Below are 16,533 nucleotides of genomic sequence, written 5' to 3' on the forward strand. Positions count from 1 at the left end.
CTCTGGTGATGGGATCCTCACAGTAACAAAAGGCACCAGAATTGTGATGGAGGCCCAGAGAAAGAACAGCCTATACTATTTGCTGGGTGAAACCGTGGTTGATGCTGTGAATCTTGCCCAGACAGAAGACCTGCATCTATGGCATGCCAGGCTTGGACATGTGGGTGAGAAAGGCATAAGAGAGCTGGCTAAACAAGGAGTGATGAAGTTAAGTGCATCAGACAGCCTAAAGAAATGTGAATCTTGCATTCTAGGAAAGGCAAAGAAGCTGCCATTTTCTGGTGGGAAACATACTTCATCAGCCCCATTTGTGTATGCCCACAGTGACTTGTGGGGGCCATCCCAAACTGAATCCATAGGTGGAGGTAAGTATTTCATCTCCATCATAGATGATTACTCAAGAAAAGTGTGGATTTACATTCTAAGAGAGAAGTCCCAAGCTTTTGAAAAATTTAGAGAATGGCATGCTAGATATGAGAATGAAAAGGGCTCAGTGCTTAAATATCTAAGGACTGATAATGGCATGGAGTTTCTGTCTGCGGAGTTTGATAGTTTCTGTAAGGTGAAAGGGATAAGAAGGCATAGGACCGTGCCAAGAAATCCTCAACAGAACGGGCTGGCAGAAAGAATGAATAGGACATTGCTAGAAAGGGTGAGGTGCATGCTATTCTACTCTGGAATGCCAAAGAGATTCTGGGCAGAGGCTGTCTCTACTGCAGCTAATCTGATCAATAAGTGTCCATCATCTGCTATATCCAATGAGACCCCAGATCAAAGATGGTATGGAAGCCTAGGTGATTACTCAGCCTTGAAGGTGTTTGGGTGTGCTGCTTATGCACACATTAAGCAGAGTAAATTGGAGCCAAGGGCAAAGAAATGTGTGTTGTTGGGATACCAAGATGGGGTAAAAGGATACAGATTGTGGAATTTGGATAGAGAAGGCAGAAATATCATTGTGAGCAGAGATGTGACATTCAATGAAGATGAGATGCCATTTAAAGATGATGGGAAGCCCTCTGGTGGTGGCAGTAGCTCTGAAATGCAAAACCTTGAGTTTGGTGGAGAATCTGCTGGAACAGACACTGATGAGGATGTTGTGATCACAGGAAATCAAGAAGAAGGTGGAGCAACTAGCTCTCAACATACTCAGAACACAGGTGAGCAGGAGTCACCAGTGCAGCAGGCTGCTGCAGCTCAAAGGGCCAGAAGAAATCCAAGAAGAAATGCAGGCCTACCTAGCAGATTCTCAGATTATGACATGAGCTTCTTTGCTCTATGTGTAGCAGAAGTACTCATGTTTTCAGAACCCTCAACCTATGAAGAAGCCATGAGTTGCAAGGAAAGTCAGAAATGGATCAAGGCCATGGAAGAAGAAATAGAGTCCTTGCTGAAAAATGGGACTTGGATTTTGGTGACTGATCCAGGGACTCAGAAGCTGATCAGTTGCAAATGGCTGTTTAAGAAGAAAGTAGAGGTGGGGGAAGTTGAAAGCATACGGTTTAAGGCAAGGCTGGTTGCTAGAGGATTCACACAAGTAGAGGGTATTGACTACACAGAGGTGTTCTCTCCAGTGGTGAAGCACACTTCCATTCGGATCTTATTGGCCATGACTGCTCATTTCAACTGGGAGCTGCATCAACTTGATGTGAAGACAGCATTTTTGCATGGAGATCTAGAGGAAACGATCTATATGATGCAGCCTAAGGGTTTTGAGAAGCCGGGAGAAGAAAAGAAAGTTTGCTTGTTAAAGAAAAGCCTATATGGGCTCAAGCAAAGCAGCCGGCAGTGGAACAAGAAGTTTCATGAGCAGATGGAATTGATGGCATTTGAGAGATCCAGTTTTGATAGCTGCGTGTATGTCAAGAGAAGTGGAAATCTAATACTGGCCTATCTACTGCTGTATGTGGATGATATTCTGCTGGCAGGATCAAGCAAAAGTGAGCTGCTGTCTGTCAAGGAGGAGTTGAAGCAGAGATTTGATATGAAAGATCTTGGGGAAGCCAAGAGAATCTTGGGTATGGATATTGTCAGGAACAGAAAGAAGAAAGAACTGAAATTGGTTCAGGCTGATTATATCAGAAAGGTGGTAGAAAAATACCAGGTAAGGAGTGAAAAGTCAGTATCCACTCCATTGGCTAGCTGCTTCAAACTCAGTAAAGAACAGATGCCAAAGACAGCTGAAGATAGAGAAGAGATGAGCAGGATACCCTATGCAAATATAGTGGGAAGTGTGATGTACTTGATGATATGTACAAGGCCGGATGTGGCTCATGCCATAAGCGTTGCAAGCAGATATATGGCTGATCCAGGTAGGGATCACTGGGCAGCACTAAAGTGGATTCTGAAATATCTGAAAGGGTCTGTCATGGTTGGCTTGAAGTTTGGTGGTGGAGTTTGGTCTGAGGAGAGGGAAGTCCTAGAAGGATTCTGTGACTCGGATTATGCGGCTAACTTAGACAACAGAAAGTCTCAGAGTGGTTACATCTTCACACTATATGGCACAGCAATCAGCTGGAAATCAAATTTGCAGTCTGTGGTTGCACTGTCCACAACCGAAGCTGAGTATATTTCTCTGACTGAGGCTGCAAAGGAAGGAAAATGGTTGCAAGGAATCTTGGAAGATTTAGGAATGAAGCTGGGAGCAGTGAAGATTAACTGTGACAGCAACTCGGCTATATGTTTAGCAAAACATCAAATGTTCCATGAGAGGTCGAAGCATATAGATGTGAGGAGACACTTCATCAGAGATGAGATTCAAAGTGGAAAGATCAATGTGGTGAAAGTTCCTACCGAAGAAAATGCATCAGACATGTTGACAAAATCTCTGCCAACTTCGAAATTCAAACATTGTTTGAAGTTGGTTGAGATTGTGGAGTGTTGAAGCTTGTAACAAGGATTGAGAAGGGAATCCAGATATTGATGGAGTTTTGCAAGGACAAGGTGGAGATTTGTGAAAGTGTGTCCATGCAAACTACTGGAGCTCGGCTTCTGAGCTCGGAAATGAAGCTCGGCTTTGAGTCCGGTTGTGATCGAGTGGTGGAGCCTCGGCAGCTCCGAGAAGAGATCAAGAAATAAAGCTCGGCTTTGAGCTAGCCGAGAAAGGCAGTTCGGTTGCTAACCAAGAATGGCAGTTCGGTTGATAGCCGAGAAATGCAGTTCGGTTGCTAACCAAGAATGGCAGTTCGGTTTTAGCCGAGCAGCGGTTATAACTAACTTTGGGAAATAGAGTTAGTTGGATTTTATTTCTTGATTGCATCTTGTATAAATAGCTCGATAGAGCTCAGTAGTGAGAGACGCAGAACACAGATTACACACACAATTAGAAGAGAATTCTTGCACTAGCTAGCGTTTGCTTAGAGTGATAGATTGTGAGTGTGAAGTTCTTGTATTGAGAGTTCCATCAATAAGATTCCGGTCATCTTCTCCGTGGACGTAGGTGGATTATCACCGAACCACGTTATATCGTTTGCGTGCTTTATTTCCTCGTTCGTGCGTGTGTGAGATCGGCGGTATCACGACCCAACATTAGGTGGCGCAAAAGTTAGTTAACGAGACCGTTTTGATTTATGCAATTGCAAAAATAGCCCTAATCTAATCCAAGTATTAATCTGTCTCTCGCAATCATGGCTTCGCCTTCACGATGCGATCATAAGTAGAGCCCATTGTCACCCATCCCTCCGAATTGAGTTGCCGCCACACAATGTCCATCCTTCTTGGATGAAGAACAACATATTGATGCTGAATTATTAACATCAAAACAATAAAAAATCCAACAAAAGAACTCTCAAAGCGAGGATTTGCATATCGTGATTGAGGAAGCGTCATTAGGGTTTCAATGATAGGGAGACGATTGGCAGCTCAAATTCAGCAGTTTGTGGTGCAATTTGAAGCGACAATAACCCTAACACGAGCATTGCGTTAGAAAGCCATGAATCGCGCAACAATGTGCAATTGCCATGATAACAACGCTGAGCAATTTCTAGGAGCCGATAGGTCGTCGAAGACTATATATAGACAATCGACAATAGCTACTGACCCACGCACGACTCAACCATTGTTATCCGACCAAGAATGCAAGCACAGAGAGACTGAAGGTAGGGTAAAAAGTGCAAAAAATTAATTTTTTATTTAATTAAATAACATCGGCATTTTTTTTATCTCAACCTACGGCGTCATTTAAGTCATCAGCCGTTTAGGCCACCCGCAATGCGTCACGCGAGTGGCTCGTAACCCGTCACGCCGGGACTAGACGACGGCGAGATGCGTTGCAGCGTCCCGTCTCGTCCCCAGCCCGCCGAGACGGATGGCGAGCCATCTCGCCGCGCTCTGGCGCCATGCGTGACGCCCACTCGGTGACCCGCGAGTGGGCATCGTCACGCTGACGCAATAAATTATTTTTTTTAAAGTCGAATTTTAAAAAATTGAAAACCGGTAATATTACCGTTAATATTAGCGATTTTTTATTTTATTTTTTTACTCTATAAATACTCTTAATTCATCCTCATTTCACACACAAATACACATTTGTTCTTCCCAAATCATCTCTATTTCCTCTACAATTTTCATCTAACCTCTTATCACAAAATGTCCGGCGACGGAAACTCTGGCGGTGGCGGCTCCGGCGGGTTTGACATCAACGCGTTCGGCGACTGGGGGCATGTACAATGTCCTGGGTGGTGGTTCCGGTTCATATACGCCGGGCACCCAGGGTTCGTCGATGCCGGGGGTACCAACCACCCCATTTTGACGTGGATGCAAACGCCTGTCCCTCCGCCCCGAGGTATTAACAGAGATTATCCCAGATTCGAGAGGATTATTAGGTTGAACCCAATCCGGAAGGAGGCCGAGGCAGTGGAGGAGGCCGAGGCGGTGGAAGCTCCAGGGCGTAGGCGGACGAGGAGGAGGATTTAGGCCGACATCTGTACAGCCCCAAGGAAACGCTGACTGTGAACAACGTCTGGATCAGCGTCTCGTACGATCCCATCGTCATGAATCAACAATCCCAGAAGTGCTTCTGGGAAAAGGTCACCGAGGCCTACCACGATATTAAGCCAAAGGGGTCCCGCCGCCGCACATATAAGATGCTCCGCGCTCACTTTGACCGAGTCGACAGAGAGGTCAAAAAATTCTGCGCCATCTACAAGAGTGAAGCGGCTCATTACCAAAGCAGAGTCACGGGAGCCGACATTCTGAGGTCGCTTTGCGAGTCTACTTCGACGACACCGGCAAACAATTCAAACATGTCGATGTTTGGGAGGTCGTCAAAGACGAGGAAAGGTGGGCCGACGGTGTTCGGTCCAGCTCGGGCTCGACCTCGAAGCGCACGAGCACACGGCGGGTGGCCAATACTCGTCTAGTGAAGGCGGTTCGGGTAGCGCCGCACAAGAGTTTGCCTCGCAGGAGGTTGAGGGCACGACAGACGATGCCAGGGGTCCTCCCGTGGGCGCCGTCGGCCACAAGGGAGAAATGTGGCGAATGCGGCTAGAGGGAGGAGGGGCCGAGTCGAATCAAGCCAGGCGGGCTCAGGGGCACCCTCAAACTCCCTAATGTCCATGTACATGACCGCCACAATGGCGGACATTTCCCGCATGATGCCTCATCAATACCAATCCTATCTTGCTGGAATTGAGTTTATGGCAAGACAACTTGGTATTCCGCTTCCAGGTGGCTTCAGTGCACCTCCACCACATTCGGGGGATGATTCGCCGACGAAGTAGTTTTTTTATTTTCTATAAAATTGTATTTTAAATTATGTAATTTTTACTTTTTAGGATTTTAATTATGTGTTATTTTTAATTTTTTTGAATTTCAAGTTGTATTTTTATTTTATGTTGTAATTTTATTTTATTTAATGAAATATGTTTTTATTAATTGAAAGTCACTGAAAAATATTTTTATCCAAACCGATGACGTATTTATATCGTTTAATCCGATTGCAAACCAACCCATTTATCACTGTGTATAAAACAGGAAAGAAAAATTAAAATTTGGAAAACAATTGATATTCTCCCTCTAAACATATCCGTCCCACTATAAATTACGCGGTTTCCTCAAAATCGCCCTCTCCTTTCTCTCTCTTCTGTTCTTCTCTCTCTCCTATCACCGAGTTTCAAACTTTCTAATCCAATCCTCGGCGATATAGGAGAGAGAGGGAGAGAGATAAAGCTTATGTGTGTGCATATACACCTATATGCACTTATATGTATATGTATACTTTCCATTACACCTGAGATTTAGGGCATCACATTGTGCTCGCTTCTTGATTTGAGATACCAAAAGGAGAAATCCAAGTTAGATTTATGGATTTCCGCATTTCAACGGAAATGCGGTCGTTTGATTATCTCTTGTTCTCTTCCAGCAGAGCTTTATGCAGCCCTATTGCAATATTTATTCAGATCCAGGTGAGCTACTACTGTTTTTTATTGTTGAAGTTTTATATGAAAATTTAAGGAAACAGCGGTGACTGATTTCTTGAAGTATCGGAATGTGGATTATCTACTCATTTTTGTACCCTGCTAGTGATTCTGGATTGGGAAAGGTGTATTCGTTGACGTTGATTGATTTTTGTTAGTGTCTGTACTAATTTTCGTGCTTAAATGGTACTCCTAGTGGCAGTTGTACTTCTTAAAATGAGTTCAAAATAGCTGGATTTTAAGATTTGAGACGTCAATAGTTTTGTGTTAGTTTGTCTTACAGGTTCCTGTTAAATGAATTTTTATGCTATCCAGGATTTATGCCAAGTATTTCTAGAGGTAGATAGAGGCACATTGGTGCTGGATGCTTGATTATATAGATTTGGAAGCAGGCTTTTGCTTTTGCAAAAGTAGGTTTGCGTTTGTAATCTATACTGAAGCGCTCTGCCCTGTTCCAATGGGCAGAGTTACCGCGTGGGTGATATGGTGATGATAAAGGGTTATACAAATGTTGAAGGCTAGTTTCTGATTATGTGATACCTACTGTAACTGAGAGATTTTATCCTCCTTCGAAATTGGAGCTACAAGGCCGAAGGAGCTTTACTTAGGATCCCATACTAAAAATATTCACAATAATCAATATTAACAATGCTTGCAGTTTACATGTCATACTTACTTGTCAATCAGGGCGCGATTCCAATGGTTTAGCTTTTAGTTAATTTGAAGACTTGGTTAGAAAATATTCAAAATACATTTGATTGAACATACTTCAAAGTCAGTCAGTTCCTGTGCATTTTGTTGAAACGCTTTGTTATTATACCTTTGTTTTTCCAAAAGGGAGCGAGAGTACGTATTATCTGTCCCAGTAATGTGTGCCAAATCTTGACAGTTGACATGAATTTTATTGTATTAGTTCGCTTATTTGCTCTTTCTGCTTTACTTAAAATGTCAAATTGTTACTTAAGTTTCCTAGAGTCTGGCTTTGCATGGGCTACAATGGGATAAATCAGATTTTTTTTCCTTGCTTGTAGGGATTTTTCATTTGCTTGTTGCTTGCTCTTGGCTGGGTTTTGGCTTCTTATGTCAGGTAATGAAAACCTTCGGACTGCAGTTACTCTACTACTGACTTGAACTTTGTAATGCTAACAGCTAAAATCTTGTTGCAGGAATAAAGAGACAAGAAAGATAAAAGAAAGCATGAAAAGTGGCAATCACTTTGCTTTTCTTTCCTATGATATTAATGAGCTCGAGCACTCTATTCAGGTCAACTTGCCAAGAGTTTCAGTTGTGATGCCTTTGAAGGGTTTCGGGGAACATAATCTGCATAACTGGAGAAGTCAGGTGAACTATCTTTAAAGCTCTTAACTCATCTTAGTAGGTGGTTTGGAAACAATCTCATTGTATTTGCACATACCGGTAATAGTTATCATTTCAAATTATGTAGATGCAGTTACTATGAACTACTATAGTTTAGGTTAATGTTTTTGATCTATAATGGAACATCAAAGTAATAAGCAAGTGAATGAACTGAAGATATGTATGGACAAACAGTGCTTTCTGCTATTCATACTGCTTCTATTCCCCCATTCCTCTTAGGCACCCTTTGGTGTTTTCTCGTAGTTATAAGATATATGAAAGATAGATACTTCCTCCATCCACAAAAAATAGTCTCATTTGTGGACCGCACATGTTTTAATGAATTGGTAAAGTAAGAGAGAAGGAGAAGTAGGATAGATTGGGAGAAAAAATGGGTAAAATATGAGAGAGAAACTTTTGATATTTAGTAATGGGACTATTTTTTTGTGGATATCCCAAAATGGCAAAACGGGACTATTTTTCGTGACCGAGGGAGTATTTAAAAATAAGTTTTAGGCCATTGAAACTTTAGCCTTATTAATTCTCTGAATTTTTAGCAACAGGTTTAAAAGTGTTGCTTTAATTTTTTTCTTTGGTTTATGGTATTACAGATTACAACTTTATATGGAGGCCCTGTGGAATTTCTTTTTGTAGTGGAAAGTGTGGAAGATCGTGCTTACCTTGCGGTCTCTCAACTATTAAAGAGTTATCAGGTCTGTGGTTCCCTTCCCTTATTGACATATAAGATTCACTTTCATCTTATTTCCTTTCCTAACTGAGCCTGTCAAGTCAACTTACTGAGTGGATGGATGCATTTTCTACCCGCCCTGTTTGGAAATGTATCTAGCGCATTTGCTTGTTTAAGTGACACGTCGGGTTCTGCAGTTTAGTCAGTTTCTTAAAATTCAAGTGTAAATCTCAACGTGACAACATCTCTCAGTTCTATTATTTCCACCTTCCCATGATGTTGTGGTCATTTATGCTTTATACGAATTGAGGTTAAATTTCAACAATTTAGGTCATGGTCAACTTCTGATATTATTTGGTCCACATGAGCTTCAGTTTCAGTTGCAAGCAAAAATGACAATGATTGCAGAAATCAATATATGCTTTATGTCAATATGCTTTGCCTTTCATTTCTTATTTATTTGTTCGAAGCTGAGTGACTACTTTTTGTAGATATTACTCATGGATTCAATTTGCGCAAAATATCATTGCTTAGATCTGTGTCTTTTCTTGTCTTCCTAAGATGGACATATGCTTTTGATTTTTTATTCTTGTTCTCATTGAAGAAGTATCAGATGCATCTTCCTCTACCTGATAGATATAAATTATCCACACTAGATATTCTGCATAAATTGATTTGTATATTCATTGCCTAGCCCTACAATTTGAAATATATTTCTTACATTAAGATGCATGACCTTGCAGGATCACGTTGATGCCAAAATTGTCGTGGCTGGTCATTCAACAACCTGTAGCCAGAAGATTCATAATCAGTTGGTACATAATATTTCATTGGTTTAGTGATTGTATGAACCCACATAATTTTATTCCTCATGCTCTTAACTCAGACATCAAAAAATGTCACTATAAGAATTTCAATCAACATTTGTTTTACAACATTGAGAAACTTAAAATTGCTCGATTTTTACAATGATAAACTTCTCATGATAATTTTGATAGATAATCATCAGCATTAAACGCAAACCTTTCCAGGCTACTTGTTGAAATTCTTTAGTTTTCAACTCCCTTTTTTGACAGACTTTCTTCAGCAACTTCTGAAAAAACAAGAAGAAATAACATAAAACTGGATGTTGGTTTGTTTATACCCATTTTATAGATATTGCTGGGTCAGCATTCCATCAGTTAATGTTATTTACACTGTACAGTTTACATTTTACAGGTTGGAGTAGAGAATATGCATAAAGAGAGCAAATATGTGTTGTTTCTAGATGATGATGTCAGGCTGCATCCTGGCTCAATTGGAGCCCTTACTGCTGAAATGATAAAGAACCCAGATGTATTTAACTTTACTCTATGTGCTTAATTGTTAGTTTTGTATCTCCTTCTGACTGATGCTGCTAATTCTCATTTGCTTAAATAACCTTTTTTGTTGTCTGGAAAATGTTCAGATATTTATTCAAACTGGATATCCTCTTGATTTACCATCAGGAAGTCTAGGAAGTTACTGCATATATGAATATCACATGGTACGTTAGCAATCTTCAGTGACTGTTTTCTAGTTCATACTGAATGCAGTTGTGTTTGGATTCTTTTCGTCTAGTTTGGTGATCATGTTAATTGGTTTTGATTCTTGATTTCTTCTCTGCTGCTTGTAATATCTATGATTTACCATCAATAAAATATTCTGTTTCTGGTTGTGAGAAGAAAACTTCAACAATGATCTTCTTTGTTAATGTAGCCTTGTTCTATGGGATTTGCTACTGGAGGAAGAACATTCTTTTTGTGGGGAGGATGTATGATGGTGAGCTATAAGCCTTTTGGAAAATCAAATTATTACCTCATGTTTCAAATAACTTACTAACTTGAGTTGCAGATGCATGCAGATGATTTCAGAACCAATCGACATAATGTTGTCTCAGACCTTAAGGATGGTGGTTATTCAGATGACATGACTCTTGCTGCCATTGCAGGTGAGGTTACGCATTTCATGTCCCTGAATATTCAATTATCTTAGTTTGAGTTTGTGGCTAGCTTCATACTGTTTATAACTTTATGTTGATTATCCTGCACAACTAAGCTATGTATTTTAGACTTTATTATTGAAGTAATAGATGTGCAGTTGATTTAACTGTTGGCAGTTAACTTTTGAATTTAAAGGATATTTGTTGCTGATGTCTCATTCTATACAGGGGCGCATAAGAGACTGATTACATCGCCACCAGTTGCTGTTTTCCCCCATCCACTTGGAAGTGATCTTAACTTTGGCAGGTTTGTTTTAACATTTCCAAAACTGAGAGAATATTGGTCATTAGGAAATGCGACTTTTAGCCTCAGTTGGTTTCTAACCATCTATTTCTGTAGGTACTGGAATTATTTGAGAAAACAAACATTTGTTTTGGAATCGTACGCTACCAAAACCAACTGGGTTATGAATCGTGCACTATTTTCTGTCCACTGCTACTTATCATGGGGATTTGTCGCTCCTTTCATCATGTCTGGGATACATTTGGCAGCAGCTCTGAGGTTTCACTCCAATGGGTATTCATTTGATGAAGCTGTTTTGCCATCTACTGGTGAGTATGCATGTCATTTGTCAGTAAATCAGATACAATAAAGTGTATTAAAAAACAGTGGGGGTGTTTAGTGCAAGTCAAAGGCGAGAGGCTGATCCAAACAACACTTCTAATACATATAGTAACAATGCATTGGTTGCGGAAAAGTTTGATATAAGTGTTCTGCCAAGTTGGCATTTAGGTTATTTCTCAACCTTGTTGCTGTTTTTGTTTTCCAGGATTGTTGCTTGTTGGGTGCCTTGCTACATGCACAACTATCGAACTTCTTTCAATGTGGAACTTGACTAGAATAGAGGTGCAGCTTTGCAACTTATTATCTCCAGAGGCTCCACCACTATCACTTGCTTCTTACAACTGGTGTCTCGTAAGTCCATCTTATCATTCCTGGTTTTACCATAGATAGCTTAGTGCAACTGGAATAACCGCTCGATTCTGAATTCGAGCAGGTATTTATCGCAATGCTGGTGGACAATTTTCTCTACCCTATATCTGCATTCCGTTCACATTTTAGCCAGTCTATCAACTGGTCAGGCATACGCTACCACTTGAAGGATGGGAAGATAAGCAAGGTATTGTTATTTTAGACCCACCTTCTATTAGAGAATTCAAGGTTGCGCGACATCCTAAACTTGCAGCGTGTTTGTGATGCAGATCGATAGAAGCAAGGATAAGGGGCCTAAGTTTACGGATTTAGGAGGGAAGCATTTGTATGGGAAGAAAGGAGCTCAAAACAATTCTTCTTTTTTGGTATGTTTGTCCAGGACACTTGCTCACTGGAGGCAGCCCAAAAAATATGATGTATAGACTGACGGCTCTTAAATTATAATCATACATTATTGGATTCTATTGGATTGGCTACACATCTTTAGACTTTGGATGATTTGTTACTTTTTAGATTAGTCCAATCGATTGATTCTTGAGTTTGATGAATGATTCTTGTAATTGTATTCACGTTGTGCAACCTGGTAATATTTTTTATTCGTTCAAAATTTTAAATACTCTAGTATTACATATTGCATTCTTTATTGGCATGAATATTACTAGTGTACTTTTTTTTTTGTGGAGGGTGTTTATGCCTATGTTGTTAGTGTAATACTGAAGCACAGAGTTAAACACATTTATGTTGATATTTAGTTCTCCCCCGCAGTGTTCTTATTCTATTTTTGTTTGTCCCTAAAAATTAATTTATTTTAATTTTTGATAGGCTTTTCTTTCTTAGGATGTATGCTCTATTTTCCGTTTACAAACATTCAATCATTTTTTTCATTATTTTTTCATCTTATCTAAACTTCTACTTTATCAATTTTGGATTAAAATCGGTGTGATTCTCAAAATTCCTATTTTTTGTAGGAGTATTGTCTAGCCACACATCAATACTAAGTATCACTTCTCAATAGATGTCCAACCGATGGGGTATATTCAAATGAAGTTTTTTATGTAAATTACTTGGAATCACATCTTAATAGATGTCCAATCTTAATAGATGTCCAATCAAAGGGGTGTATTCTTAATATGTTAGAATAAAAAACTTATATTCGAGGGACATTTTATAATTTGTGGACCAATTAAGAAACAATCAATAGCAATTAGATTAATGTAAATAGGTAACGAGGGATGTATTCAGATTCATAAGCTAAATAGTGTTCAAAATTAAAATACTTGTAGTTCATTGAATCTTGTGATCTAATGGTTAGATTTATGCCACGTGTCATCTAATAATGTGGATTATTAGTCTAATAATATAGTTTATCACAACCCTCCAATCTAAGGATCCAATGGCTAAGATTTGCTTTGATTTTTTACAGAATTTCACTATTGACCATAGTGCGCCCCTAGGGAATGATATATATCCTTACTTGTCTTCTCTTTTCTGTTTTCTATATATCTAACTTGTGCTATTATTGGCTCGATTAATAATAAAACTTTCTAGATTTTGTTTATGTACTCCATTATTGTATATATCGTATTATATACATGGGAAATCTAAAACAATTACTACCATATTTTAGAATTATTCATTTTTCCATAAAATGTGAATTTTCCATTAAACAATCGTATACATGAAAATAATTTAATAATAAAAGATTGAGTGTATAGATTTACTTAACAAATGTTAAAACAATCGATTCAAGTATCATTAAAACACACAAAAAATTGGAAAATAAAAAGTGAAAAAAATCTATAATTAAATCATAAAATTATGGTAGAGTATGACCAAGTAAAAGGAAGTGCACACCGTCGTGACATTTGCAGAGGGAAAGGAGGTATTTTAGGGTTTGCTCTCAAACTGCAAGTTTTATTTGATCATATGCAATCCAGACCCGCCACTTTACATGAATTACAGTCCATACCCCATATTTTGCAAAATGACCCCTTTGATATTGCTGGAATTTTCCATTAAACAATCATGTAACATGAAAATAATTTAATAAGAAAAGAATAAGATACATACATATGACACCTAAAACAATTACTATATCTTAGAATTATTTATTTTTCCATAAAAAGTGAATTTTCCATTAAACAATCATATATATCGAAATAATTTAATAATAAAAGAATGAGTGTTGAGATTTACCTAGCAAATGTAGTATATCACTAAAATATTCACAATCATCGTTTTACTATATATATGTGTAACAGTATTACTGTCACGCCCGCATTTTCTAAGGATAGAAAACACGGTTGATCGCGACTAGGGGAGGATTAAAGAAGCGGGGAAGAAAGGGGAAAACACCACAAATCGACCATAGCTCGAAACAAATGGGAATAGTTCGAAAAAAATCAGAGTATCTCAACAATCAACAACTCAAAAGAAACAATATTTAGCGGAAGCATTTCGAGAGTAGAATAATGCTATGTATGAAGACACAACATATTCTTGACATTTGGTAGACATTCCTCACTTTTATGCTCAACACCCACCGCGCTCGTCACCGCTCAACCTGCACATAGGGAAAACATATGCAGGGCTGAGTACTTGATGTACTCAGTGAACAAATGCCAAAACAATTTTATAAAAAGCAGTTATATCATGCCACCATTGAGTGACCTCGGGGTTTTAACTTGAAATGGCCCGAGTCACTAAAAATATCTCAAACACAACTTTCGACACATCCTCAAATCACTTTTCCTCATCATTTCAAACCACAACCATTTCTCCTTGAATTATTTAAGAAACTACTATATCTGTTCTTTAGGGTGCCGTGTAAGGGGGCCACTTTCCACGAGCACGAAAACCGGCCAACCCATTCGATGACTCACGGTTCTCATCGTGTACACTAGTCCGAGTAGGGACGCACCCTTGCTAAGACCCGAATTCGATTAAACTCATAGTAGGGACTCACTCCCCACTAAATAATCATCAACATCAACATCAACATCAACATCAATCTCATCAACATCAACCTCGTCAACATCATCAACATACTGTGAAACGAGATTGTGGCCGCAAACTCGATCACTAGACCGGCCGACCCAAAAGACGGCTCACGATCCCCATTGGTGTACACTAGCCTGAGTAGGGACTCACTCCCTAGTCAGACCCGAATTCGATTTCAATAGGTCTAGTAGGGACAATTCCCTTGCTAAACAAACAGATAAGCATTTCTCAAAACAAAAACATGGCATGATATTCCTTTTGCAAACTTTATTTTCCTCAAAAACGTATTTGAAACATAAATCATTTTTTTTGCATAGATCGAGCATCATCACACATCACATCAACAAGTCGAGCAATTCACAACCACTCAAAAAGCTATACAGCGCAATACATGACAATCACTTTCACTTTAAGCACATAAATCACATAATCATGTAATAATCGCAATCACAGGCATTTCGTCACATAAAATGATGCTCAAACCAATATATTAAATCGAAAGCTCTTGAAAATACTTTAGTTCGAAAGCCCACCTCGTTTGTTTAATTTTCTGACTCCTTACTTCGACTTCAAATTGATTCACGAAGAATTTCCCTCCTTAAGTCCATGCTTCCCGTCTTTCAATTATTGCTGAGGCTGCCCGAGCTTGACCCAACAAAAAGAATACTCCAGCCCACTTAAGCCATTAACAACTTGGCCCAAAAGAAAAATTTGGTACAATAGCCCAACTAAAAAAATATATCTTCCTATTCCAATTAATGAGGCCCAATCTTTTTAAAAAAAAACCATAGGCCCAAATCCTTATTTTCTTCCCCCATTGTACACGCCCATCTTCTTCTCTCCCAAATTTTTCGTCGCTCCGATTTGCCGCCGTCTGTCATCACTGTTGGAGCGGAGGTGACCCAGCCGTCGCGGTTCACGCTGCTGCTGCTGCATCGAGATTCGCCGGTTAAACGAGCAGTGTCGTCGTCCATTCCTGCTGCTCGGCGTGCGCCGCCGCATCGAAGTCGAGGTTCTAAACCGCTGTTACTCTTCCATCAGCGAGCTATCAGAAATCATCACAGCAACTATTGATTCTCTTTTACTTTCTAACTCCCATGGAAAGATGCGTCCTTGGCGAATTCCCGTCACATCTTTTCTTCTGTTTGGATTTCTCGGTTACTTCTGACTTGCTTGAAAACAGCTTCTTCCTAGATTCAGCATTCCAATCAAACATCTGGAGGAAGCCACCAATATAATTCCCACCTTTGGAGCATTGGTTCTCAATCCCCATAACAGCCGACTTCAAAAAAAAAATCAAAACTTGTTGAACTCTCCCTTGTTGCATAACAACACAAGCATCAATTGTATGTGCCATTCCCGTTAGACATGAACAAGTTCTTGGAGAGAAAGAGAGCTGAGAAGTGTGATTTGGAGAGAAAAATATATAATAGAGAAAAGATGGCTGATGAGTAGTTTGGATTTAGGGAGAGATTCATGGAAGAGAGGGGAACGGTTTTTAAATCGTGGGTTGAGGGGAATAAATTTTGAATTCTCTTTTTTTTGATTATTTTGAATTTGTTTGGTATTTATTTGCAGATCACGAAGGAGGAAAAATCTCATCACGGAGGAGGAAAATCTCTGCCGAATCTTTAATTAAAATTTGAATTAATGCAGCTTGGTGACCAAGTCAACAGAAAATATTTAATTAGATTAGTTTGATAAAAAAAATTTCTCTTTTTTTCGGGGTATTACAATTACAAAAATTACAATCACAACTCTCACCTCATTCTCTCCTCTCCAACATTCATGGCAGGGGCGGAGGGAGGGTGGGGCCAGGGGCCCATGGCCCCCCACTAATTCTTAAAAAACTTAGGGGTATTTTAGTAATTTCATAATAATTATAATTTATAATAAATATAATATTAGAGATAGGTTTTAGCAAAATATATATGAATCGTGCCTCTAAATTTAGCGTATTCATTCTGCCGTTCCAAGTCTGAAATCTGGTAAACTAGAACTAAGTATATTCAAAACTCAAATATAATTCAATTAATTTTTCTACATAGGTTGTTTTTTTGTTTGGCTGCAATAATAATTCAAAGGGGGAGAAAGAAGATAGCTTATGTAATTCAATGGCTAC

The 16,533-nt window shown here is 39.2% G+C and overlaps 1 protein-coding gene and 1 long non-coding RNA gene across 2 annotated transcripts; one reads left to right on the forward strand and one right to left on the reverse strand.

Moving 5' to 3' along the window:
- Positions 1 to 6,044: 6,044 nt before the first annotated feature.
- LOC121800087 lies at positions 6,045 to 12,025 on the forward strand. Its single transcript, XM_042199645.1, has 14 exons — positions 6,045 to 6,401; positions 7,445 to 7,500; positions 7,580 to 7,754; positions 8,381 to 8,482; positions 9,201 to 9,272; positions 9,676 to 9,792; positions 9,905 to 9,982; positions 10,195 to 10,257; positions 10,330 to 10,426; positions 10,646 to 10,724; positions 10,818 to 11,029; positions 11,248 to 11,393; positions 11,476 to 11,598; positions 11,681 to 12,025. Exons 1-14 carry the CDS (start codon positions 6,300 to 6,302, stop codon positions 11,831 to 11,833), a joined length of 1,575 nt encoding a protein of 524 aa, XP_042055579.1. The 5' UTR covers positions 6,045 to 6,299; the 3' UTR covers positions 11,834 to 12,025.
- A 1,764-nt stretch (positions 12,026 to 13,789) lies between these two features.
- Positions 13,790 to 16,042, reverse strand: LOC121799749. Its single transcript, XR_006050360.1, has 2 exons — positions 14,945 to 16,042; positions 13,790 to 13,974 (listed from the first exon to the last, which is right to left on the reverse strand). It is a non-coding gene; the product is annotated as an uncharacterized LOC121799749 (long non-coding RNA).
- Positions 16,043 to 16,533: the final 491 nt, after the last annotated feature.

Source organism: Salvia splendens, chromosome 4, assembly GCF_004379255.2.
Source record: "Salvia splendens isolate huo1 chromosome 4, SspV2, whole genome shotgun sequence".
Taxonomy (NCBI): domain Eukaryota; kingdom Viridiplantae; phylum Streptophyta; class Magnoliopsida; order Lamiales; family Lamiaceae; genus Salvia; species Salvia splendens.